The sequence below is a fragment of the Oncorhynchus masou genome, chromosome 22 (genome assembly GCF_036934945.1).
Source record: "Oncorhynchus masou masou isolate Uvic2021 chromosome 22, UVic_Omas_1.1, whole genome shotgun sequence".
NCBI classification, from domain to species: Eukaryota; Metazoa; Chordata; class Actinopteri; order Salmoniformes; family Salmonidae; genus Oncorhynchus; species Oncorhynchus masou.
The window spans coordinates 22,595,547-22,622,066 of NC_088233.1; the positions used below are offsets into that span (position 1 = coordinate 22,595,547).

The 26,520-nt window shown below is 41.0% G+C and overlaps 1 protein-coding gene across 2 annotated transcripts in view; it reads left to right on the forward strand.

The window, feature by feature from the left end:
• The window catches only part of LOC135509197 (inositol 1,4,5-trisphosphate receptor type 2-like), a 137,188-nt gene that overhangs the window by 79,375 nt on the left and 31,293 nt on the right, over positions 1–26,520 (forward strand). For both annotated transcript variants that reach the window (XM_064929648.1, XM_064929649.1), the window contains exons 42-51: positions 238–438; positions 1,001–1,111; positions 7,463–7,558; positions 7,626–7,745; positions 14,558–14,683; positions 15,475–15,667; positions 15,767–15,892; positions 20,107–20,282; positions 20,422–20,586; positions 21,038–21,215. In XM_064929648.1, coding sequence (XP_064785720.1) covers positions 238–438; positions 1,001–1,111; positions 7,463–7,558; positions 7,626–7,745; positions 14,558–14,683; positions 15,475–15,667; positions 15,767–15,892; positions 20,107–20,282; positions 20,422–20,586; positions 21,038–21,215 — 1,492 coding nt within the window. The remainder of the gene's footprint in view (positions 1–237; positions 439–1,000; positions 1,112–7,462; positions 7,559–7,625; positions 7,746–14,557; positions 14,684–15,474; positions 15,668–15,766; positions 15,893–20,106; positions 20,283–20,421; positions 20,587–21,037; positions 21,216–26,520) is intronic.

Sequence of the window (26,520 nt, forward strand, 5' to 3'; positions counted from 1 at the left end):
CTAAAATCATTTGAGGAAACAGATTAGATTCTGAGACTAAATCATTGTCATTTTCAACAACTGGGTATTATTGTCAATATCTGTCTCAAGGTTTTATTCTGAAAAGCATGACCTTTATTTTGACACACCCTCCTATAAACTCAGATCAGTTGTGCTCACACTCAGATAGGATGTCATACTAGTATTCTATGAATATTAACCACCATTCTTCCCCTCCTGGTTCCTCCCTGAATCCAGAACTTCCTGCGGAACCAGAACAACAAGACCAACTACAACCTAGTGTGTGAGACTCTGCAGTTCCTGGACATCATGTGTGGCAGCACCACGGGAGGCCTGGGTCTGCTGGGCCTCTACATCAATGAGGGCAACGTGGACCTTGTCCGGCAGACCCTGGAGACAATCACCGAGTACTGCCAGGGGCCTTGCCACGAGAACCAGGTAGGGGACCACCACTACCTACCAGGTCACCCCATTACTGTGCCAGTGTAGCGGAGGTGGAATCGCGTTCTCGTGATGAGGTATCCCTGCCTGAGACTAGGAAACCCAAATTATACGATATGTCACCGTTGTACCACAAGGATTTCCTCTTGGCCTGGGGTCACCCACCAGTTACACCAGAAAACTATAATGTTGTTGTGCTTACTTTACCATCAAAGATGCATTTGATTTTGTGGTTCAAGCTTCGCCATGAAAACCATTGACAGCAAATATGTGGGGTTGTTCAGTAAGATGTGAATCATGTCAATTTATAAAGTGGTTGGGATGTTACACATTTGGCCTACAATACTGCTAGACTGACAACAGTATTGTCTAATTGATTCTATAACATCTTAATTAAAGGGATAGTTCACTTTTCTTGAAGTTTTAGCTTATTGTTGAGAGGGTGTTGGGTGTTGTCATTAGAACTACCTATTTAAATATTGACAATTTTAGTTCCAATGATAAGTTGTTTTAATTTTAAAGTGTTTTCCGCTCACTAACTAACCTCTTGTTGTCCCAGTCCTGTATAGCCAAGCACGAGTCCAACGGAATCGACATCATCATAGCTCTGATAGTCAACTCCATCAACCCCTTGGGGAAGAATCGAATGGACCTGGTGCTAGAACTCAAGGTTAGCATGCCTCTCCATACACATTCACCCCCCCCCCCACCCCTGCGAGAGCCCTATATCAACAGCTGGATAAGCTGCAGAGAATAATTCATTATACCTAGATGAATACTGTATAGGTTATCCCATCTAGCCCTATATTAGTGGGCCATTCATACTACACACACAATGTTATCATGGCAATCATTTCAGAGTCAGTTTGGGGGGGGTAAACAAGGTAGAATTATGAAGTCAGTTATCTTCAGGTCATAGCTCTAGAAAGAGGACAGAGTGTTCCCCGACTTGGAATTCCTTATTGGATGGCCAATCAAAATGTATTTTACCAGTCAGAGCTAGTTTTTTTCCCCCTGAGTTCCCAGTTGTCTTGAACTCTCTGGAGTCTGAGATTTCCGAGTTCCCAGTTGTCTTGAACTCTCTGGAGTCTGAGATTTCCGAGTTTCCAGTTGTTTTGAATGAGGCAGAAGTTATGCTGGATTGACAGCATGGCCAATGTTGAATGTTTATCCTTTTAAACTTGGAAAAGAGACCCTTATACCCAGACTTCGACCACACATCCACTCCACTGAATAGCAGGCTAGTGATTTTGGTATTTGGTATTTTATTAGGATCCCCATTAGCTACTCTTCCTGGGGTCCACACAAAACGTGAAACAAGAACAGCTCAAGGACAGGACTACATAAACATTTTTAAAAGGCACATGTAGTCTACATATCAGTGCATACACACAAACTATCTAGGTCAAATAAGGGAGAGTCGTTGTGCCACGAGGTGTTGTTTATCTGTTGTTTTTTATAAACCAGATTTGCTGTTTATTTTAGCAATATGAGATGGAAGGAAGTTCCATGCAATAAGGGCTCTATATAATACTGTACGCTTTCTTGAATTTGGTCTGGATGTGGGGCTTGTGAGAAGACCCCTGTTGGCATGTCTGGTGGGATAAGTGCGTGTGTCGGAGCTGTGTGTAAGTTGACTATGCAAACACTAATAAAACATAAAAAGTGATGTAGTCAGTCTCTCCTCAACTCTTAGCCAAGAGAGACTGGCATGCATAGTCTTTATATTAGACCTCTGATTACAGTTAAGATCAGAACGTTCCGCTCTGTTCTGGGCCAGCTGCAGCTTAACTAGGTCTTTCCTTGCAGCACTGGACCACATGACTGGACAATAATAAAGATTCGACAGAACTAGAGCCTGCAGAACTTGCTTTTTGGAGTGTGGTGTCAAAAAATTAGAGCATCTCTTTATTATGGCAAGACCTCTCCACATCTTTACAACCATTGAATCTATATGTTTTGACCATTACAGTTTACAATCTAAGGTAACGTCAGGTAATTTAGTCCCCTCAACTTGTTCAACAGCCACACCATTCATAACCAGATTCAGCTGATGTCTAGCACTTAATAACCTCTTGGGGATAGTGAGACGCTAGCGTCTCAAGTGGCCAATAGCCTCGGGAAATGCATAGCGCCAAATTCAAATAAAACGCAATAAAACTCAAACTTTCATTAAATCACACATGCAGGGTACTCAATTAAAGCTACACTCGTTGTGAATCCAGCCAACATGTCAGATTTAAAAATGCTTTTCGGCGAAAGCATGAGAAGCTATTATCTGATAGCTTGCACCCCCCTGAAGCAGCTGAAAACAGTTGTAAACAATAGAACTAGCGTAGCAGGCGGTACACAAAACGCTGAAATAAAATATAAAACATGCATTACCTTTGACGAGCTTCTTTGTTGGCACTCCAATATGCCCCATAAACATCACAATTGTTCCTTTTTTCCCGATTAATTCCGTCCATGTATACCCAAAATGTCCATTCATAAAGCAGGTTTGATCCGGAAAAAAACAGCTTTCCAAAACACAACGTCACTAAAAAACATTTCAAAAGTTGCCTATATACTTTGCCAAAATATGTCAAACTACTTTTGTAATACAACTTTAGGTATTTTTAAACGCTAATAATCAATCAAATTGTAGACGGGGAATCTGTATTCGATAGAGCAAGTGAACAAAACATGCCCTTTTTTCCCTCTTGCGTAACTCTCAACAGTGTAACGTTGTTCCAGGATGTGCCTCTTCTTCGTTTCACCAATGATTAACTTCAACCCAATTCCAAAGACTGGTGACATCCTGTGGAAGTCGTAGGAACTGTAAAATGGGCGCTATCAAATTTCCCTTGGCAAAGACAATTGAGGGAACGGTCAGAGGAATTTATTTTATTTTATTCTGAACAGTTTTTCCTCTGGGTTTTGCCTGCTACATAAGTTCTGTTATAGTCACAGACATGATTGAACCAGTTTTAGAAACTTCAGAGTTTTCTATCCACAACTACTAATCATATGCATATAATATATTCCTGGCATGAGTAGCAGGAAGTTGAAATTGTGCACGCTATTTATCCAAAAGTCGAAATGCTGCCCCATATACCTTAAACCAAATACACTGCTCTTAGTTTTAGATGTTCAGGATCGGTTTATTACTGGCCACCTATTCTAAAACAGACTGCAACTCTATAAGCGTTTCAGTGACTTCATTAGTTGTGGTTGCTGAAGTGTATATGGTTGAATCATCAGCATACATGGACACACCTGCTTTGTTTAATTCCAGTCGCAGGTCTTTGGTAAAAATAGAAAAGAGTAGAGGGCCTAGAGAGTTGCCCTGCGGTACACCACAGTTTACATGTTTGACATTAGAAAAGCTTCCATTAAAGAAAACTCTTTGGGTTCTATTAGATAACTCTGAATCCACATTATGGCAGAGGTTGAAAAGCACATAAGTAGCACATACGTTTTTTTTTCAACAACAGGTTATGGTCAATAATATCAAGGCTTCACTGAAATCTAACAGTACAGCTCCCATAATCTTCTTATTATCGGTAACTTTCAACCAATCATCAGTCATTTGTGTTAATGCAGTACGTGTTGAGTGCCCTTCTCTATAAGCATGCTGAAAGTCTGTTGTTCATTTGTTTACAGAGAAATACCATTGTATTTGGTCAAACACAATTTTTTCCAACAGTTTGCTAAGAGCTGTCGGCAAGCTTATAGGTCTGCTGTTAGAACCAGTAAAGGCCACTTTACCACTCTTGGGTAGCGGAATTACTTTGGCTTCCCTCCAGGCCTGAGGACAAAGACTTTCCTCTAGGCTCAGATTAAAAATATGACAGATAGGAGTGGCTATAGAGTCAGCTACCATCCTAGTAGCTTTCCATCGAAGTTGTCAATGCCAGGAGGTTTGGCATTATTGATCGATAACAATACTTTTCCACCTCTCCCACACTAACTATACAAAATTAAAACGTGCAATGCTTTTCTTTCATTATTTGTTTTTTTATGCATGAATACAATTGCTCACTGTTCGTTGTTGGCGTTTCCTGCCAAAGTTTGCCCACTTTGCCAACGAAATAATAAATAAAATAATTGGCAACATCAAATGGTTTTGTGATTAATAAGCCATCTGATTCGATGAAAGATTGAGTTGAATTTATCTTTCTGCCCACAATTTAATTTAAAGTACTCAAGTGTTTTTCCATCATTCTTTATATCATTGATCTTGGCTTCATAATAAAGTTTCTTTTTTTGATGAGTTTAGTCACATCATTTCTAAATGTGCAGTAAATAAGCCAGTCAGATGTGCAGCCAGACTTATTAGCCACTCCTTTTGCCACATCTCTTTCAACCATAGTTTTTTCAGTTCCTCGTCAATCCATGGGGCCTTAACAGTTCTAACAGTCAGTTTCTTAATTAACAGGTGCATGTTTATCAATAATTGGAATAAGCAATTTCATAAATTCATCAAGTGCAGCGTCTGGATGCTCCTTGTTAATCACATCAGACCAACAAATATTTTTAACATCATCCACATTAGAGTCACAGCAAAATCTTTTGTATGATCTCTTATATACTATTTTAGGCCCATGTGTTGGAACTTTGTCTTTCCTAGATTTTGCCACTATATTGTGATCACTGCACCCAATGGGTACAGACACAGCTTTCGAACAAAGTTCTACAGCATTAGTAAAAATGTGATCGATACATGTGGGTGATCTTGTTCCTGTAGTGTTTGTAAACACCCTGGTAGGTTGACTAATAACCTGAACCAGATTACAGGCACTGGTTACAGTAAAAAGCTTCCTCTTAAGCAGACAGCTTGATGAAAACCAGTCAATATTCATGTCCCATGAAAGTAGACCTCTCTGTTTACATCACATAGACTATCAAGCATTTCACACATATTATTTCGATACTGACGGTTAGCACTTGTTGGCTTATAGCAACATCCCAAAAGAAAAGGCTTTAGATGTGCCAATTGAACCTGCAACCACAACACTTCAATAACACTTGACATAAGATCTTCTCTAAGCATTACATGGATATGGCTCTGAATATATACAGCAACACCTCCCCCATAAGAATTTGTCTCTTCTATAGATGTTATATCACTGTATTGCTACTGATGTATCATCAAATTAATTATCTAAGTGAGTCTCAGAAATGGCTAATATATGAAAGTTATCTGATGTTAGCAAGTTAATGATTTCATTAACCTTATTTCTAAGGCTACATATATTCATTTGGGATATTTTCATCCCTTTCCTGGGTAGCTTATCAGAGATCGACATAATACTGAAAAGAGCAAGAAGAGCAAACAAAGCAATAGAAAAAAATATACATTCAGCAGTTTATTAATCAATTGGCGTGTGTGTGCTGCGGGGTTGAAGCTACGAACCCATAGGCTTGGCTCTTCTGGGAGGGAGGGTGGACAATGAGCCTGTCATAGCGGATGTAAGTCATGTCCCCACATGCTCTGGCAGCTTTTATGGCTGGGATCAGTTCTTCCACTGATCAGTTCAGTTCTTTCTTCTGGCGCACAGCTTCAGGATAGTCCTCGTTGAGGAAGATATACGTTCTTCTCAAGTTCTTGGCTCTTTAGCTAGCAGATTCTTTTGGATTAGCTGACACAACGTGCCATTGGAACACAGGAGTGATGGTTGCTGATAATGGGCCTCTGTAGCCCTATGTAGATATTCCATAAAAAATCAGCTGTTTCTAGCTACAATAGTCATTTACAACATTAACAATGTCTACACTGTTTTCTGACCTATGTTATTTTAATGGACAAAAAAAAATATTTTTCTTGGACCTCTCTAGGGTATGTGGGATGCTAGTGTCCCACCTGGCCAACATCCAGTGAGATTGCAGAGCGCCAAATTCAAATACAGAAATACTCATTATAAAAATTCTGAAAACAAAACATATTTTACATAGGTTTATAGATTAACTTCTTGTGAATCCAACCACTGTGTCAGATTTAAAAAATGCTTTACGGCAAAAGCATACCTTACGATTATTTGAGAACATAGCCCAGCAGACAAATCATTGCAAACAGGAACCAGCCACGCAGAAGAGTTACACAACTCAGAAATAGAGATAAAATGAATCCCTACACTTTGATGATCTTCATATGGTTGCACTCCGAAGATATTCATTTACTCAATAAACGTTCCTTTGGTCAATAGTCTCTCTATATCCAAAAACCTCAGTTTTCTTCAGTAATCCACAGGCTCAAACGCAGTCAAAACAGTCAGACAAAAAGTCCAAATTATATCCGTAAAGTTCATAGAAACATGTCAAACGATGTTTATATTCAATCCTCAGGTTGTTTTTAGCCAAAATGATCTATAATATTTCAACCGGACAATAACGTTGTCAATATAAAAGGTAAACAAGAAAGGCACTCTCTCGGGATTGCGCATGAAAAAGCTCTGTGACACTTCAGGGTCCACTCATTCAGACTGGTTGTACTCCCTCATTTATCAGAATACAAGCCTTAAACCATTTGTAAAGACTGTTGACATCTAGTGGAAGGCATAGGAACTGTTATTTGAGTCCTAAGTCAATGGATACTGTAATGGCATTGAATAGAAAACTACAAAAAGAAAAAGAAAATACTTCCTGAATGGATTTTTCTCAGGTTGTTGCCTGCCAAATCAGTTCTGTTATACTCAGACACTATTTTAACAGTTTTGGAAACTTTAGAGTGTTTTCTATCCAAATCAACCAGTTATATCCATATCATATCTTCTGGGCCCGAGTAGCAGGCTGTTTAATTTGGGCATGCTTTTCATCCAAAATTCCGAATGCTGCTCCCTACCCTAGAGAAGTTAAAAAAACAAGGACATTTCAAGTGACCCCAAACTTTTGAACGGTAGTGTATGTTTAACAGGTGGGGCTCAACACGGTTGGTCTCTGCCTTCGTATAGTACTGATTTTGAAGTCAGTTTCCGCCCAGTAACAGATTGTGGAGTGGGTTAGGATGTGATGGTCATGTGTCGTGGTCTCTCTGTGCTAGAACAACGCCTCCAAGCTGCTGCTGGCAATCATGGAGAGTCGCCATGACAGCGAGAACGCCGAGAAGATCCTTTACAAGATGAGGCCCATGGAGCTGGTGAGTGAATCCACACACACACACTAACACACACAAATACACACTTTACTGACAACGTGTGTTCCAGGTGGATGTGATGAAGGAGGCATATGCCCAGGGCCTGGAGAGTGAAGCTGAGGAGAACTCTATAGGAGACCAGATCAAACCAAAAGATGTAGGGCACAACATCTACATCCTGGCCCACCAGGTAACCTCATGACGTGTATTATAACAAGCATGATTGAGTGTGTGTGTGTGTGGGGGAGAATTTGTGCACCTGGATATTAATACTTTAATAAGGGCCCAATGACAAAGGCAAAGTCAGTGGCACAGAATGACGGTAATTCACATACTGTATCATTCGCCTGTGTCACACTCTTACTCCCCCGCCAGGTGAGTCTAATGATTCATGTCTGTAGGTGTGTTCATATAGGCTTGTTTTGTGTGATTTCAGCAGGTGATAATGGATGTAACTTTCAGTGGAAGAAATGGTTCCTGTGTTGAGTCAGACAGACTAGGTCCAGCGGGTTTTCACTTCTGCCTTTCACCCAAAATAGAGTGTCAGACGGGGTGTTTCTGTCCCACCAACGGACTGGTTTCATCATGACCACTGAGCTCTCTGGGGCTGACTGTTTGCACTTCCAAAATAACACCAAACACACATGAGCACATACAGAAGTTTGCACACACACGCTCAACCCCATCATGTAACCCCACATGTGCAAATTTACAAACATTACATACCACACACCTGCCTCAAGCATTCATATACACACACATAACACACATAACCCAAGCATTCCCTTTTAGCTATTGCTCCTGTTTATCAGTAACAGTCACCACACTTCTGAACATCTGCCCAGCAAACCAAAATAGGTTATGTGAAAGTTCCCACAATGTAAAAAAAGAAAGTACTTTCCAAATGCGCTGTTTGTGTATAGTATTCAGACGCCTTGGCTTTTTCCACATTTTTGGTTCTATTCTAAAATAGAACCAAAAATATTCTAATATTCTAATAATTCTAAAATTCCATTCTAAAATGGATGAAATTTTCTTTTTCCACCAGTGTGTACAGTTGAAGTCAGAAGTTTACACACATACACCTTAGCCAAATACATTTAAACTCAGTTTTCACAATTCCTGACATTTAATCCTAGTAAAAATTCCCTGTCTTAGGTCAGTTAGGATCACCACTTTATTTTAAGAATTTGAAAAGTCAGAATAATAGTAGAGAGAGTGATTTATTTCAATTTTTATTTCTTTCATCACATTCCCAGTGGGTCAGAAGTTTACATACACTCAATTAGTATTTGGTAGCATTGCCTTTAAATTATTTAACTTGGGTCAAATGTTTCAGGTAGCCTTCCACAAGGTTCCTACAATAAGTTGAATTTTGGCCCATTGCTCCTTGCAGAGATGGTGTAACTGAGTCAGGTTTGTAGGCCTCCTTGCTCGCACATTCTTTTTCACTTATGCCCACAAATTATCTTTAGGATTGAGGTCAGGGCTTTGTGATGACCACTCCAATACATTGACTTTGTTGTCCTTTAGCCATTTTGCTACAACTTTGGAAGTATGCTTGGGGTCATTGTCCATTTGCGACCAAGCTTTAACTTCCTGAAATATGTCTTGAGATGTTGCTTCAATATATCCAAATAATGTTCATTCCTCATGATGCCATCTATTTTGTGAAGTGCACCAGTCCCTCCTGCAGCAAAGCACCCCAATAACATGATGCTGCCACCCCCGTGCTTCACAGTTGGGATGGTGTTCTTCGGCTTGCAAGCCTCCCCCTTTTTCCTCCAAACATAATGATGGTCATTATGGCCAAACAGTTCTGTTTTTGTTTTATCAGACCAGAGGACTTTTCTCCAAAAAGTACCATCTTTGTCCCCATGTGCAGTTGCAAACTGTAGTTTCGCTTTTTTATGGCAGTTTTGGAGCAGTGGCTTCTTCGTTGCTGAGCGGCCTTTCTGGTTATGTCGATATAGGACTCATTTTACTGTGGATATAGATACTTTTGAACCTGTTTCCTCCAGCATCTTCACAAGGTCCTTTGCTATTGTTCTGGGATTGATTTGCACTTTTCGCACCAAAGTACGTTCATCTCTAGGAGACAGAATGCGTCTCCTTCCTGAGCGGTATGTCGGATGCGTGGTCCCATGGTGTTTATCCTTGCGTACTATTGTTTGTACAGATGAACGTGGTACCTTCAGGCATTTGGAAATTTCTCCCAAGGATGAACCAGACTTGTGGTGGTCTACAATTTTATTTTCTGAGGTCTTGTCTGATTTCTTTTGATTTTTCCATGATGTCAAGCAAAGAGGCACTGAGTTTGAAGGTAGGCCTTGAAATACATCAACAGGTACACCCCCAATTGACTCAAATTATGTCAATTAGCCAATCAGAAGCGTCTAAAGCCATGACATCAATTTGTAGAATTTCCCAAGCTGTTTAAAGGCATAGTCAACTTAATGTATGTGAACTTCTGACCCACTGGAATTGAGACACAGTGAATTATAAGGAAATAATCTGTCTGTAAACAATTATTGGAATAATGACTTGTCATGCACAAAGTAGATGTCTTAACCGACATGCCAAAACTATAGTTGTTAACAAGAAATGTGTGGAGTGGTAGAAAAACTAGTTTTAATGACTCCAACCTAAGTGTATGTAAACTTCCGACTTCAACTGTATGTATGTATGTTATGTACAGTACCAGTCAAAAATTTTGACAAATCTACCTCGTTCAAGGATTTTTCTTTATTTGAACTATTTTTCTACATTGTAGAATAGTAGTGAAGACATTAAAACTATGAAATAACACATGGAATCATGTGGTAACCAAAAAAGTGTAAATATATTTTATATTTGAGATTATTCAAAGTAGCCACACTTTGCCTTGATGACAGCTTTGCACACACATAGCATTCTCTCAACCACTGGTACTGTACATACATAGATAAACAAATACAGTGCATTTGGAAAGTATTCAGACCCATTTACTTTTTCTACATTTTGTTATGTTACAGCCTTATTCTAAAATGGATGAAAAATAAAAATGTCCTCATGAAGCTACACACAATCCCCCATAATGACAAAGCAAAAAGAGGTTTTTAGAAATGTTAGAAAATGTAGAAAAAAGCAAAATATTAAATTTTAAATTTACGTAAGTATGCTGTATGCTGTATGCATATTCGGAAGTGATTACAGCCTTGGGTCTTCTTGGGGCGGCAGGTAGCTTAGTTGTTAGAGCACTGGGCCAGTAACCGAAAGGTTGCTGGATCGAATACCCGAGCTGACAAGGTAAAAATCTGTCGTTCTGCCCCTGAACAGAGCAGTTAACCCACTGTTCCCCGGTAGGCCATCATTGTAAATAAGAATTTGTTCTTAACTGACCTGCCTCGTAAAATGAAGGTAAAATACAATAAAAATATTGAGTACGATATTGCGTAAGAGGCTTCAAGCTTGGCACGCCTGCATTTGTGGAGTTTCTCCCATACTTCTCTGCAGATCCTCTCAAGCTCTGTCAAGTTGGATGGGGAGCATCAGGACTCTCCAGAGATGTTCAATTGGGTTGAAGTCCTGGCTCTGGCTGGGCCTCTCGGACATTCAGAGACTTGTCCCGAAGTCACTCCTGTGCTGTCTTGGCTGTGTGCTTAGCGTTGTTGTGCTGTTGAAAGATGAATCTTCACCCCAATCTGAGGTCCTGAGCGCTCTGGAGCAGGTTTTCATCAACAATCTCTCTGTACTTTGCTCCGTTTGTCTTTCCCTCAACCCATGACTAGTCTCCCAGTCCCTGCCGCTGAAAAATATCCCCACAGCATGAAGCTGCCACCACCATGCTTCACCTTAATGATGTTTCCAGGTTTCCTCCAGACGTGACGCTTGGCATTCAGACCAAAGAGTTCAATCTTGGTTTCATCAGACCAGAGAATCTTGTTTCTCATGGTCTGAGAATCCTTTAAGGTGCCTTTTTAGCAAACTCCAAGCGGCATGTCATGTGCCTTTTACTGAGGATTGGCTTCCGTCTGGCCACTGTTACATAAAGGCCTTACTAGTGGAGTACTGCAGAGATGGTTGTCCTTCTGGAAGTTTCTCCCATCTCTGTCAGAGTGACCATTGGGTTCTTGGTCACCTCCCTGACCAAGTCCCTTTTCCTCCGTTTGCTCTGATTGGCTGGGCGGGCCAGCTCTAGGAAGAGTCTTGGTGGTTCCAAACTTCTTCCATTTAAGAGTGGAGGCCACTGTGTTATTGGGGACCTTAAATGCTGAAGAAATGGTTTGGTACCCTTCCCCAGATCTGTGCCTCGACACAATACTGTCTCGGAGCTCTACGGACAATTCCTTCAACCTCATGGCTTGGTTTTTGCTCTGACATGCACTGTCAACTGTGGGACCTTATATAGACTGGTGCCTTTGCCAAGTTATGTCCAGTCAATTGAATTTCCCCACAGGTGGACTCCAATCAAGTTGTAGAAACATCTCAAGGATGATCAATGGAAACAGGATGCTCCTGAGCTCCAATTTCGAGTCTCATAGCAAAGGGTCTGAATACTTTTGTAAATAGGGTATTCTTCTTCTTTTTGTAACACATTTGCAAACATGTCTAAACCTGTTTTCGCTTTGTCATTTTGGGGTATTGTGTGTAGATTGAGGAGGAAATACATTTTATTCATTCCATTTTAGAGTAAGGCTGTCGCAAAATGTGGAAAAAGCGAAGGGGTCTGAATTATTTCTGATTGCACTGTACATATTTGTGTGTTTTCAAGATATCATCCTAATGTTAGATAGGGTTTTATCTATAACTTAATGGGGCTCTTAGCTTATGTTCTGGGAATGTTCCCAGTTTGCTGTGTGCTGTCTGAAATAGTCAGCTGAGAATCACCCCCATCTCACCTGATGGAAGAAAGAGTCCGCCGACAAGAGTATAATTTGTCTCCGTCGCTGATGTTTATCACCACAGAAAGAGGTATAGGCAGGCAGACATTAATCACTGGATAGAGAGGAGAAGTAGTACATTGTCAACAACAGACTTGGTATTGAGCAGATGGTTTAGGGGATGATGTCTCTGCTTGGTGATTGACATCAGAATGCCTCACTGAATGGCAATGATCTCTCACTGGTCTGTTTCATTGTAAGGACTGTCTCTCTACACCTCTACGGGAGGGCAGCTTAATGCTCAGCCCAGTCAAAGCTATGGGAGGGCAGCTTAATGCTCAGCCCAGTCAAAGCTACGGGAGGGCAGCTTAACGCTCAGCCCAGTCAAAGCTACGGGAGGGCAGGTTAACGCTCAGCCCAGTCAAAGCTACGGGAGGGTAGCTTAACGCTCAGCCCAGTCAAAGCTACGGGAGGGCAGGTTAACGCTCAGCCCAGTCGAAGCTACGGGAGGGCAGCTTAACGCTCAGCCCAGTCAAAGCTACGGGAGGGCAGGTTAACGCTCAGCCCAGTCAAAGCTACGGGAGGGCAGCTTAACGCTCAACCCAGTTGTTGTGTAACAAGCTCCTGCCCATCATCGAAAAACATCTGAAACCCTACTTCACAGCACCCCCCTCTCGCACCACCACCTCAGCATCTGCTAAATGACTAAAATGTGAATGTTTATAAGTTACAAACAAATTAGGTGTTGAAATTAGTGGTCGACCGATTATGATTTTTCAACGCCAATACCTATTATTGGAGGACCAAAAAAGCCGATACCGATTTAAAAAAAAATATATATATAATAGTAATAAATACATTTAAAAAAATGTATTTGTTCTAATGACAATTACAACAATACTGAATGAACACTTATTTTAACTTAATATAATACATCTTTAAAATCAATTTAGCCTCAAAAGTAGATAATGAAACATGTTCAATTTGGTTTAAATAATGCAAAAACAAAGTGTTGGAGAAGAAAGTAAAAGTGCAAAATGTGCTACGTAAGAAAGCTAACATTTAAGTTCCTTACTCAGAACATGAGAAAATGAAAGCTGGTGGTTCCTTTTAACATGAGTCTTCAATATTCCCAGGTAAGAAGTTTTAGGTTATAGTTATTATAGGACTATTTTCCGCTATACCATTTGTATTTCATTAACCTTTGACTATTGGATGGTCTTATAGGCACTTTAGTATTGCCAGTGTAACAGCATAGCCTCCATCCCTCTCCTCGTTCCTCCCTGGGCTTGAACCAGCAACACAACGACAACAGCCACCACATCGAAGCAGCGTTACCCAAGCAGAGCAAGGGAAACATCCACCCCAAGGCTCAGAGCGAGTGACGTTTGAAATGTTATTAGCGCGCGCTAACTAGCCAGCCATTTCACTTCGGTCACACCAGCCTCATCTCGGGAGTTGATAGGTTTGAAGTCCTAAACAGCGCAATGCTTGATGCACAACGAAGAGCTACTGGCAAAACGCACGAAAGTGCTGTTTGAATGAATGTTTACACGCCTGTTTCTGCCTACCACCGCTCAGTCAGATACTTAGATGCTTGTATGCTCAGTCAGATTATATGCAACACAGGACGCGCTAGATAATATCTAGTAATATCATCAACCATGTGTAGTTAACTAGTGATTATGATTGATTAATTGTTTTTTATGAGATAAGTTCAATGCTAGCTAGCAACTTACCGTGGCTTACTGCATTTTTTGTAACAGGCAGTCTCCTTGTGGAGTGCAACGAGAGAGAGGCAGGTCGTTATTGCGTTGGACTAGTTAACTGTAAGGTTGCAATCCCCCAAGCTGACAAGGTGAAAATCTGTCTTTCTGCCCCTGAACGAGGCAGTTAACCTACCGTTCCTAGGCTGTCATTGAAAATAAGAATGTGTTCTAAATAAAAAATGCCAAATCGGCACCCAAAAATACCGATTTCCGATTGTTATGAAAACTTGAAATCGGCCCTAATTAATCGGTCAACCTCTAGTTGAAATTGATTGGGTTACAAACCCATTCCACATTTTATTATCTATGACAGATCTGTAATAGTGGAAGTACCTAGTGTTGACTGATTGGCTGTACTTTGTGTGTTCCAGCTAGCCAGACACAGCAAGTTCCTGCAGCAGAGCTTGAGGCCACTAGCGGCGGGGCTGCTGCTGAACGATGACACGGAGGGAGGCGACGCCCTTGGTTACTATGCCAACCACACCGCTCAGATAGAGGTAGACCTCATCCAGACAGTCTTCATCTAATCACATCATCCTATTATCTCAACCCAGTGGCAAAAACTGGTTGAAATTACGTCATGATTTTTATTTCAACCAGTTTTTGGTTGTAATGACACCAAATCATCCAATTTTGCTCGCTGGAAAGCTACAGGCCTCTTCTGCGCTTTTTTTTTGCTCGGGGGTTTGTGGTATATGGCCACGGGCTGTATCCAGGCAAACTGCATTGCACCGTGAATAAGAGCAGTCCTTAGCCGTGGTATATTGGCCATATTCCATACCTCCTCTGCCTTATTGTTTAAATATACAGTACCAGTCAAAGGTTTGGACACAGCTACTCTCAAGGGTTGTTCTTTATTTTTACTATTTTCTACAATCAAAACTATGAAATAACCCATAGAATCACGTAGTTTCTTCACTAGGCTAATCTGGGGCGGCAGGGTAGCCTAGTGGTTAGAGCGTTGGACTACTAACCAAAAGGTTGCAAGTTCGAATCCCTGAGCTGAAAGGGTACAAATCTGTCGTTCTGCCCCTGAACAGGCAGTTAACCCACTAGGCCATCATTGAAAATAAGAATGTGTTCTTAACTGACTTGCTTAGTTAAATAAAGGTAAAATTTAAATTGAATTTTTTTTAAAGGTAAAATGTCTTGATGACAGCTTTGGCATTCTCTAAACCAGCTTCATAGTCACCTGGAATGCATTTCAATTAGATATTAGATATACCCCTGAAAGTACAGCTACTTTTGTTCTTGGTCTTAGGGGTATCATATCATGTTCTTTCGTCAGATTGTGCGTCACGATCGCACCATGGAGCAGATAGTGTTTCCAGTGCCCAACATCTGTGAGTACCTGACAGAGGAGTCCAAGACGCGCGTGTTCACTACAACCGAGAGGGATGACCAGGGCAGCAAGGTCAACGACTTCTTCACGCAGTTTGACGACCTCTATAATGAGATGCGCTGGCAGAAGAAGATACGCAGTAAGATAAAAAGTTTTACACTGCTGAACAATTCTGGTGGTGAAATAATGACTACATTGTGATACAGGGGCATTAACCAGTTGTCCCGTGTCACTATAGATAACCTGGCTCTGTTCTGGTTCTCTCGGCACATCTCTCTCTGGGGAAGCATCTCTTTCTACCTAGCCGTTCTAGTCAACGTGGCCGTGGCTCTCTTCTACCCCTTTGGAGATGACGGAGATGAAGGTGAGATGTCCTATAGCAAGTTCTTATTCATTAGATACAGTTTGAGACAGTTATATAATGTCCTCATCTGCTTGCATGTGCCTCGCCTTTCAAGGTATTTTTGTACTTCCCTTATGCACTATGCTTTTCTGCATGCTTACTATACCACAGGTCAATATAATCTACCAGTCGACTGTCTATCCTGCCCTTTATCCATAGTGACAATAGTGGTAGTTGGATTGTGTGTCTAGACCTGTAATTGGTTAATCATACCAAACATAAAATAATCAAATTGTGACCGACCGGCTCGATTCGGTCTTTATGTAGCAAAATTGGAAATTGTGTTTTTTACTTTGGATAAACAAGACTCGGAGCTATACAATTGTATATCATATCATACACTACAGTTGAGGAACAATGGGAAAGTAATCCTGCTTTGAGAGTTAATAAACTTGTAACCTCACCTTTGAAAAAATAGCCCTTGAATGTTTTGGTACTACTACTGGAGAGCCCTTCTTTGTCTGCACCCATTCAGCATCGTTCACACCCTTTTAAGCTTTAGCCCCACCCATCTCTTTAAGGATTCACATGTGAGGCTATGTACTAAACAACCAAAGTTTTTCAAGACTAAAGGCTGGTTTATACAACGGATGTTTGTAAATTTAATCTGGAGTGTCTGAGTGTGCTCTGGGTGTTCGAAAGCTCAGAGCGTTGCCAGATTGGCCATTCGAAAAATTCAGAGCGTTTTGTTCTCGGAGCGTTCAGAGCGCACACTGAATGCTCTGGCTGAAAAGTAGGATTGATCCGAGCATTCTGACCGAACAGCAGCAGTCAAGCACCCAAGCTAACTGGCTAATGTTGGCTAGCTTGCTAGCTACTTCCAGACACAAATGAGAGAACAGCTCACTCTGACCATTTTACTCGCTCTAACAGAGCTGGTTAGGCTATTTTTATGTTATCCAGAACATTGGTGACTGCAACTGTGCTGCTGGCAATAATGTAATTACGCTTTTTTTGCCAAATTTATCTGACACCAACCATATTCAACGTGTGTTGAGCGTTGGTAAATTCGTCAGTTATTCTGAGCGAATTTACCAGCTATGTCTATCGAAAGTTGTTGAAGTGACAACATAAACATTCTATTGAAATAGTTACTTGCATGGTGCAGTCTTTTGTTTAGACATGTATCTAGCTAGCTAAACAATGAACCATGATCCCAACTCATAACGTTACTACCCTGCATGAATCTGAAGGTAGCTAACCAAACAGGTTCAATGTTAGCTAGCTAACATTAGACTTAAACTAGAAATCCAAATGGCTCTGAGATATGAGTAATATTACTACACAGATCATACACACAATGTTAGCTAGCTAGCCAGCCTATTTATTTTAGCTAGTTAGTTAACAGTACACTTTAACTTGAAATGAAAATTACTTTCTGACAAAATTAGTAATGTAGACTCTCTTACCCGTATACATGGATGGACGCTTCTCCTTCTCTGTCACGAATGTCATGGTTGCCCATAGTTTGAAAATGTGATCCGGAGCCTTCTGTGTGTTCTCTTTTCGACTCCATCTGCATATTTGCAGTCAAACACCAGAATTCTCTCCATCTCCTTAGCTATCATACTCGAATTCAACAATTTCAAAACTCAGTCCTTCAGAAAGTGGAGAGCAACACTTTATGCAGTTCTACTACGTGAGATCTTTAAAAAAGTATTACATTTATTACAACACATACTGACCAGCTCATATTATAAACCGAAGCGTGCTACATGGCAGACCAATCCGAACTCCTCTATCGGCATGTGCAGCCCACTCATTATCTTAGTCAGTCATGGCTTGCAGGAAGATTTCGGTATTTTTTCCATGGCTAAACCAACTAGACTCGTAATTTAACAATTTTACAGATGGCATACAAGTTTGTTATTAAGGCACATGAAAGTTCACAAGGCAATTCTGCCACAAAAAAACGCATTTTAATAAAATAAAAAAAGGGTTTGTTCAAATGACTGTCCTGTGAAGTAGTGAAGCACGACTTACGCATAGTTTCCTGAAACGAGTCACAATTTTCTATATAAATCTACAAGATAGAGGAATAACTGATCGGCAGTGGAGGCTAGGTGCTTCATTGTAAATGAAAGAACAGCGAAGACACGCAGCTCAAAAAGCTTCCCTATTGATCTTGTTTTAGGGACAATAAAAGGATCCTACCTAGACTAGCCTACAACACCACAATCCAATGAATAATTGCATAATTTATTTCTCGTGATCACAATTCTACTCTAAGCTGTAAACTGCAGTGAAAATGTCATTTGAATAATGGCGCAAAAGCACTGTTATTTGAATGTTTGATTCCATTCATTCCATTTGGAATAGTAGTGGGTCTACTCTCAACAGTTTACAGAAAGGCACAGTAGCAGGCCAGTCTGGCTGTATTTTTACTTCTGATACTGGAGCACTGTCTGTTGCCGATCATCATTATCCCAAGTCATCCTGGCCACAGGCCTATGCTCCCAGCAGGCCCAGTTATTCAGGGAAGCTTAACACGAGCAGCCATTCCTCGACCTAGACCCTAACGCTTCAATATAGCCTAAATATTTGTTTAAATGTATTACCTTTTGTGTGTGGCATTAACACAACTCGTCACTATTTTAATCTGAGCCTACAGGAGACTTTATGTAGTATAATATCTGTGCATGTTCATCCACTCCACTCTACTATAATTCCAACATCCAAACTGTGCAAGTGCCATTCGATTAATGGAAAGAGAAACACCAAAAATAGTAATGACATTTTGAGATTATCAAACCAAAAAATAGATGCTGAGTAGGGAGGGATGCATTTTGATTTTTTATTTTATTTCGATTCGCTACTTGATGGTGTTGTTGAAAACGCAAACCATTATGATAAGCGCTCGAAGTCGGTAATCGGTATGCAGTTGTGTTGATTATTGGTTGTGTGTGGTGCATTGTCACAGAAACCTGTTGGTGGAAAATTTGTTGCATATATAATTATAAACTGGGTGGTTCGAACCCTGAATGCTTATTTGGCTGACTTATATCAGACCACGGGTATGACAAAATATTTATTTTGGTTGGTAACCATTTTATAATAGCAATAAGGCACCTCTGGGGTTTGTGGTATATGGCGAATATACCACGGCTAAGGGCTCCTCGTGCCTTTTTGCTTAATATTGCATCAAATTGTGAAAATTAGATTTCCCCCCAGCTGATCATTGTCTGCAGCCGGCTCTGATTGTAGTGTAATGACACAGGCAGGGAGAGTGAGCTCGTCCGTGGTGGTCAGCAAATCCTCAAACCTCTGGTCTGTTAGCCCTGCATGGCAAAACCATGCTGAAGTCGTAAAGTTGATATCCACGTTTAAAATACAGGGTTGCTACAGGGTTTACAGTACAAGAGAAGGGTCATGTGAAAATATTTTTTACGTTGGGGAGGGGGAGGCACATTTTTTTTGACCTGTCCCTTAGGGCACATAGTAGCAAAAAAATACATGAAAGCAAGCGTTTCTTATTGGACATGTTCAGTTAGTCCCTACCTGTTTTTGGTCCCTACCTGTTTTCTTCCGGTTGATGCCTAATGAGCACGACCCAGTAATTCCCAAAGAGTCCCAAGTGGCTCTGGAATCCACTAGTGAGTTAAGCTGTTTATCTTCGTTGAAGACTAAAGCCTGGATTGTGGCTGGAAACATGACTTCTCATTTCATGATAGTAATAGAGAAATCTAAAGGTAGATCATGATCAAAAAGTTAAGCAGAGAAGGAAAGTCCCAATCTTGTATGGCGAATTCTGCATGATCATGTGCGTGATAATCACAGTAAATGTTGGTTCATGTGCTAAGGCAACAGTGTTTATGAGATGCACGAGGTCAGTGGTTTGGATATCACCAGTCTTCCCTTTGGGCCATTGGTTGACATTCCCCACTGTTGCCTGTTGTGACTGGCTCTCGAGAGGCAGAGAACCTAGAGTGTTGTGCCAATTGCTAGACTGGTCCCAGATCTGTTTGTGCGGTCTTGCCATTTGGCAGTTGCCACTTAGCTATAGGCTTGTCCCAACTGGCAATACGGCACAAACAGATCTGGGACCAGGCTATAATGAAGCACTCTGCTCTGTTGCATAATACATGAACCCAAAGGCTTCAAATGCCAAATCTCTGAACAGTGTGAATGTCTTCATCTGTATTTGTTGTGTGTTTGTTTGTTTACTCTATCCCCAGGCATCCTGCCCCCCTTTGTGTCCATCCTGCTGTGGGTGGCGTTGGTGGTGTGCACCGCCATGCTCTTTATCCTGCCCAAACCAGGGAGTGTCCGGCCCTTCCTGGTCTCTGTCATACTGCGCTCTATTTACACACTGGGCCTGGGCCCGACCCTGCTGCTACTGGGGGCCGCCAATGTAAGTACAGCAAAGTCAAATACAGACAAAATAGTTTTAAGTAAATGTACAGTATAATGCTAACAACTCCTGTTTTGTAATTTCAGCATCATCTTCTATTGAAGCCATCTTTCAGTCCTCTTTCCTCTCCTCTCTCCAGCTCCTAAATAAGATAGTGTTCCTGGTGAGCTTCGTGGGCAACCAGGGGACATTCACACGGGGCTACAAGGCAGTGGTCATGGACATGCCCTTCCTCTACCACGTGGGCTACATCATCGTCTGTATGCTGGGCCTCTTTGTCCATGAGTTCTTCTACAGCTTCCTGGTTAGTGGAAAGAATCTCTGCAACACTTCACCATTAAACTATAAAAAATACAATAACTTTATATTATTATTGCTCATTTATAATTTTAAATATCCATTAAATTCAATGAACTGGATTAATTTAACTTGAAAGTACTTGGTTATCATTCGTAAAACATAAAATGTACGTTTAACAGTGATGTTGATTAAGTCTGGACCTTTCTTGGTGCCATGTGATCCCGGCAGGTGGTTATAGTGTGGTTCCATCATTTAGCTCCATGGTCTCCTTGTTCCCCCACTTGAACCAGGTTTTTCAGACACAGCTGCATTTGCAGAAAGCCACATCATCTCCTTCTTTTGCTGTTGCTGTTCGGAAGCTATGTGATGTCGGGTGCCTTTACAGCTCTCCTAAAGCTGTTTGGGCCCGTGTGTGTCCCTGTGTCTGCATTTGTCTGTGTGTCTGTCCCCCTCAGCTTTTTGATCTGCTGAACCGCGAGGAGACCCTGCTGAACGTGATTAAGAGCGTGACACGTAATGGGCGCTCCATCGTCCTCACGGCTGTGCTGGCCCTCATTCTGGTATACCTCTTCTCCATCGTGGGCTTCCTCTTCCTCAAGGACGACTTCCTCATGGACGTGCAACGTCTGCCAGGTCAGTACCCATAGACGCCTCCTTGTCTTCAGCCCAGAACCCTGTCCTCTATCCTAGGTGTTTGCACTATAAACCACAGTCACCCCCTACTCACTACCTCGATACCCTACCCTAGGTCTCTGCACTTTTACCCCACCTCTTACCCTGGATTGTGGCCACATAGTCTCTCCATTTAGTCCTGCCACCCACCTACACCTAACCGTTGCCCTTCAATACCCACACCTAACGAGCCAATTCTATGGCCCTCGATCGTAAGAACTTCATCATACAGCCAGTATACAATCTGACCACTATCTAATAATGACATCATTGCAATTCATTTTGCCCACTGGGTAGTAGGGCTGTGTGATTTTTGCACATTAATCCAAATGTCTATCGCAGAATCAAGGTTTTTTGTATTTTTCATTCTTATGAGCGTTTCTGTCCGCTTATCTTTTTGGGCTCGTCTAGTTTGCTCCTTCTGTGCTGTGTGCACCTTCCCATTTAAACCAGATATATGTATATAATGACGAGATGCTCATGTCTCTGCACTAACAATAGGAGTTGTTGTCCCACAGGCGGGAAGGCAGGTGACAAGCCTTCCATCCTAAATAAGCGCATATAAAAGCATTGGACTTATTTTAGACAGATTTTGGCAAGAGTGAAACCTCTTGCTTCTCATTTTCTCTGGTTTACATACACACCCAAGCCCACTTTGACAAATGGTTTTGCTATTTGCATTTGAGGTTTGGTCCAACAAAACCGGTCATATGGACACCGAAACACATGGAGACATTATTTTACTGTAATAGAGGAGAAGTTAACCTTTCGAACCATACCCTGTTTATGTTTCAACTCAAATTCCGAGCGGCGCAGACACTACTAAAATGGATGTGTCAATGAACATTCATTCTGGAAAAATAATGGCCGGTTTGTTGCGCGCGTATCGCTAGCAGCATTTTAGTCAAGTAAAGATTGTTATACTGGCTGTTTAGTCTGTGTTTTATAAACATGCAATAAGCATAAAACAATTACATAAGGAATTGTCAACTCGTTCTCATTCTGATAAATAAGGTAGGCAACTTGATTTCAACATCTGAACAAAGTGGACAGGCTAACATGCTGTTCAAACAGTTGGAGAAGGACAGAATGGTGTGTTCATAACAATTCAACTCTTTTACCTTGTTAGCTAGCAAATAGATCCAAGTTGGCTGAACTTGAAATATAAATATTAGAGATGGCTACTCACTAGCACGTGGGCTTTTGTTTGAGATCGGTGTTAATTTTCTATAATGCATGCTACTTTATTAGTGAATGTGCATTATGCATGGTTCTGGTCAAATTTGTAACAAAAATTGTATTTTTATAGACAGACCTGAAAGCCCGATCTGTGATTATTGCAAAAAAAAAAGTACAACTATTTAACCTAGCAGTTAAGAGAGTTGGGCCAGTAAGAGCTGACTAGGTATAACAAATCTGTTGATGTGCCCTGAGAAAAGCACTTAACCCGAATTACTCCTGTAAGTTGCTCTGGATAATACATAATACATAATAATAATATAATAAATCTGCTAAATTACTAAAATGTGAATGTCTTATGGTTGTGGAAGACATATATTCAGCCGAGGTACTGTCACTTCACAAGCCCTGAATTCATTTGATTATTGCTGACTGTGTTAATTGACCTTCAATTCTACAACAAAACTTATTTAGGGTAAACTTTAAACATTTATTAGATCTACACTACATGACCAAAAGTATGAGGACACCTGCTCGTCGAACATCTCATTCCAAAATCATGGGCATTAATATGGAGTTGGTTCCCCCCTTGCTGCTATAATAGCCTCCACTCTTCTGGGAAGGCTTTCTACTAGATGTTGGGTCATTGCTGCAGGGATTTCCATTCAGCCAAAAGAGCATTAGTGAGGTCGGGGACTGATGTTGGGCGATTAGGCCTGGCTTGCAGTCGGCGTTCCAATTCATCCCAAAGGTGTTTGATGTTGTTGAGGTCAGTGCTCTGTGCAGGCCAGTCCAGTTCTCTCACACCGATCTCGACAAACCATTTCTGTATGGACCTTGATTTGTGCACTGGGGCGTTGTCATGCTGAAACAGGAAAGGGCCTTCCCCAAACTGTTGCTAGAAAGTTAGAAGCACAGAATCATCTAGAATGCCATTGTATGCTGCAGAATTAAGATTTCCCTTCAGTGGAACTATGGGGCCTAGACCGAACCATGAAAAACAGCCCCAGACCATTATTCCTCCTCCACCAAAATTTACAGTTGGTACTATCCATTAGGGCAGGTAGCGTTCTCCTGGCATCCTCAAAGTCCAGATTCGTCCGTCTGACTTCCAGATGGTGAAGCGTGATTCATCACTCCAGAGAACGCAATTCCACTGAGTCCAATGGTGGTGAGCTTTACACCACTCCGGCAGTTTGAAACTCGGTAGTGAGTGTTGCAACTGAGGGCAGACCATTTTTACATGTTACACACGTTCTGTGAGCTTCTGCGAGCTTGTGTGGACTATCACTTCGTGGTTGAGCTGTTGTTTCTCCTAGATGTTTCCACTAAACAATAACAGCTCTTACAGTTGACCGGGCAACTCTAGCAGGGCAGAAATTTAACAAACTGACTTCTTGGAAAGGCGGCTGAGCTCTTCAGTACGGGCCATTCTACTGCAAGTGTTTGTCTAAGGAGATTGCATGGCTGTGTGCTCAATTTTATACTCATGTCAGCAACGGGTGTGGCTGAAATAGTCAAATCCACTCATTTGAATGGCTGTCCACATACTATTGGCTGTGTAGTGTATATCGTGATTCGCCCATAATTTTGAATAAATCGAGAAATGAGTTTTTGCCCATATTGCCCAGCCCTACTGGTTATCAAAGTTATCACCAGACAGTATTTCATGAGACAGATGGCTCCTTTATCATTACATGCTGCTCTCTCTTCACAGACGCTCTGCGAATTATTAGTGGAAAGGGGTTGGAGAGTAAAGAGCATAGATTTTAGTGATGTCGCCTGTTGAAACTGAAGAAGGTTGATGTTTTGATTTGTCACTGCAGTACGCATTAGGTTAGACAGGATAGACTGAGCAGTAGGATGGACGTTCTGTTTTCTGTCACAACAGCTATGTGGAATTGTCATTGAAAACTAGTAAACACATGTTTACTATACATTACTAGTTTACTAGACTAAAGGTTTTCGATAAACCTGTTCTCTGTCTTGGTTGACTGACTGTCTGTGCTTGCATGTTTGTGCGCGCTTGCTTATACAGTGCCTTCAGAAAGTATTCACACCCATTGACTTTTTCCAAATTTGTGACCAACCGGCTCTATTTAGCTAAATTTGAAATGGTGTTTTTTTACATTGGATAAAAGTAATCTCAGAGCTAGCAAATTGTATGTCATACACTGCAGGTGGGGAGTAAGGGGAGTAATTCTGCTTTGAAAGTTGATCAAATTGGAACCCCACTTTTGAGAAAATAGTCCTTGAATGTTTTGGTATACCTACTGGAGAGCTCTTCTTTGTCTTCACCCATTCAGTGTCTTTCACACCCTCTTAAGCCTTAGCTCCACCCATCTCTTAAGGATTTGCATGTGAGGCCATCTGCTAAACAGTGTGAGTAAGGTAGTGTAGTAAACAACCAAATATTTCAAGACTAAAAGTGGTGTAAGTATTAGAAAAAATATGCTTTATCTGGTCCTTGGCCTATATCCTAATCTGACTTTGGTGCACTTCATGTTTTTCTTCACATTACCATCTCTGGTAAACACACACTAGGATTAAGTGATATGACATGCTTTTCTATAAAATACTTGCTCTGTAATTAATATTACCTGATTAAGCTTATCATGAAAATGTAATTAATTAGAAAGTCGGGACACCACAAAATAATGTTTATATAGCTGTTATCTTCCGAATAAACTCTTAAAGACCTGGTAATCTTTCACGTCATCAGTCAATATTTAATCGTCACCTTATTTCAGTCTCATCTGAACATTGTAGAATTCTTGGTTATCTTCACAAACCCTGGCTAACAAGTTGAATCAGCAATACAAACTTTGGTTTAATTATTTATTTACTAAATACTTAAATAATCACACAGAATTACATAAACACAGAATGTATCATACATTGATTACTAATTATGTCCTACAAGAAAACGTATGACGGCTGGTTACACAAAGAGAGGGGGTTGGGCTTGAATGAAAGCGAGGGAGGACTGAAGAACAAAGGGAGAAGCTATGCAATCGTAAATACAGAATCTTATGTATTCTAAATAACCGCCCATTTGGAAAAGGAAAATGCAATAAATATTTACTCTGAGCTGCCCTTCAATAGGTTGGTTATAGATGGAAGACCGTGTTGCCCAACAGAGATCTTCATTGACCTTTGAATAGTGTCTCTGGTGGTGAACTGAATACGTTGTAGTATCGTCGTTGTGTGGTGGGATGGATACGTCGTCCGTCCTTTCCTAGCCCACGTTTACAGCGGCCGCTGCTAACTCAATGACTAGGAGGTTTCACTTCTTCAACATTCATACCAAGTTGCAATACTTTTAGCTCATGCTATATTCTTGCTGGTATAGTCAAAATTCATCCTTTCGGTGTGTTGATCGTCATCTTCACATTGAAATTCGATGCTAATTTTGCTAGGTTATTATCTGAGCCCTTTCAACGTGGGGGCCGTTGTCCTCGGAACACAACGTTACGTTTTCGTCAAGGACTTTATATAGGAGGGGAGAGAAGGGAGTGTTTCATAGTTTATAACCATTGTCTGTTCACATGGGCAGGGCCACTGAGTTGAGCATATTTTACTCTATGACAAACCGTTCACTCATTAAGAAGCTAAATTACATTTAATCTTTTCACAAATAGTTTCATATTTAAACATTTAAATTGCACAACAATTCCATGTGAATCTGATAACTATAATGTGTAGACTTTCCAAGATACAGTTTGTCGTCCTAACATCAGTAATAATGTCTCAGACGTCAACTGATCTGGCATCATTTTCATTTAGTATCACCGCATATTTTCAGCTGGTTGGATTACCGAAATATGGTTCCTTTCCCCCCACCTTTTGATGTTCCCAGACTCTCTATGCTTAACAAAGGCTTTTCAAGAGTCCTACTGTAGAGTCAAGAGAGAGGAAAGGGAGAAAGGTATTTTTGGGGGTGTCATAAACCTCACCCACAGGCCAACGTCATGACAACACCATTGTAGTTAATCCACAATACTAACCTAAATGACAGAGTGAAAAGAAGGAAGCTCTGTACAGAAAAAAAATATTTCAAAAAATACTGTCGTGGCCAAAAGTTTTG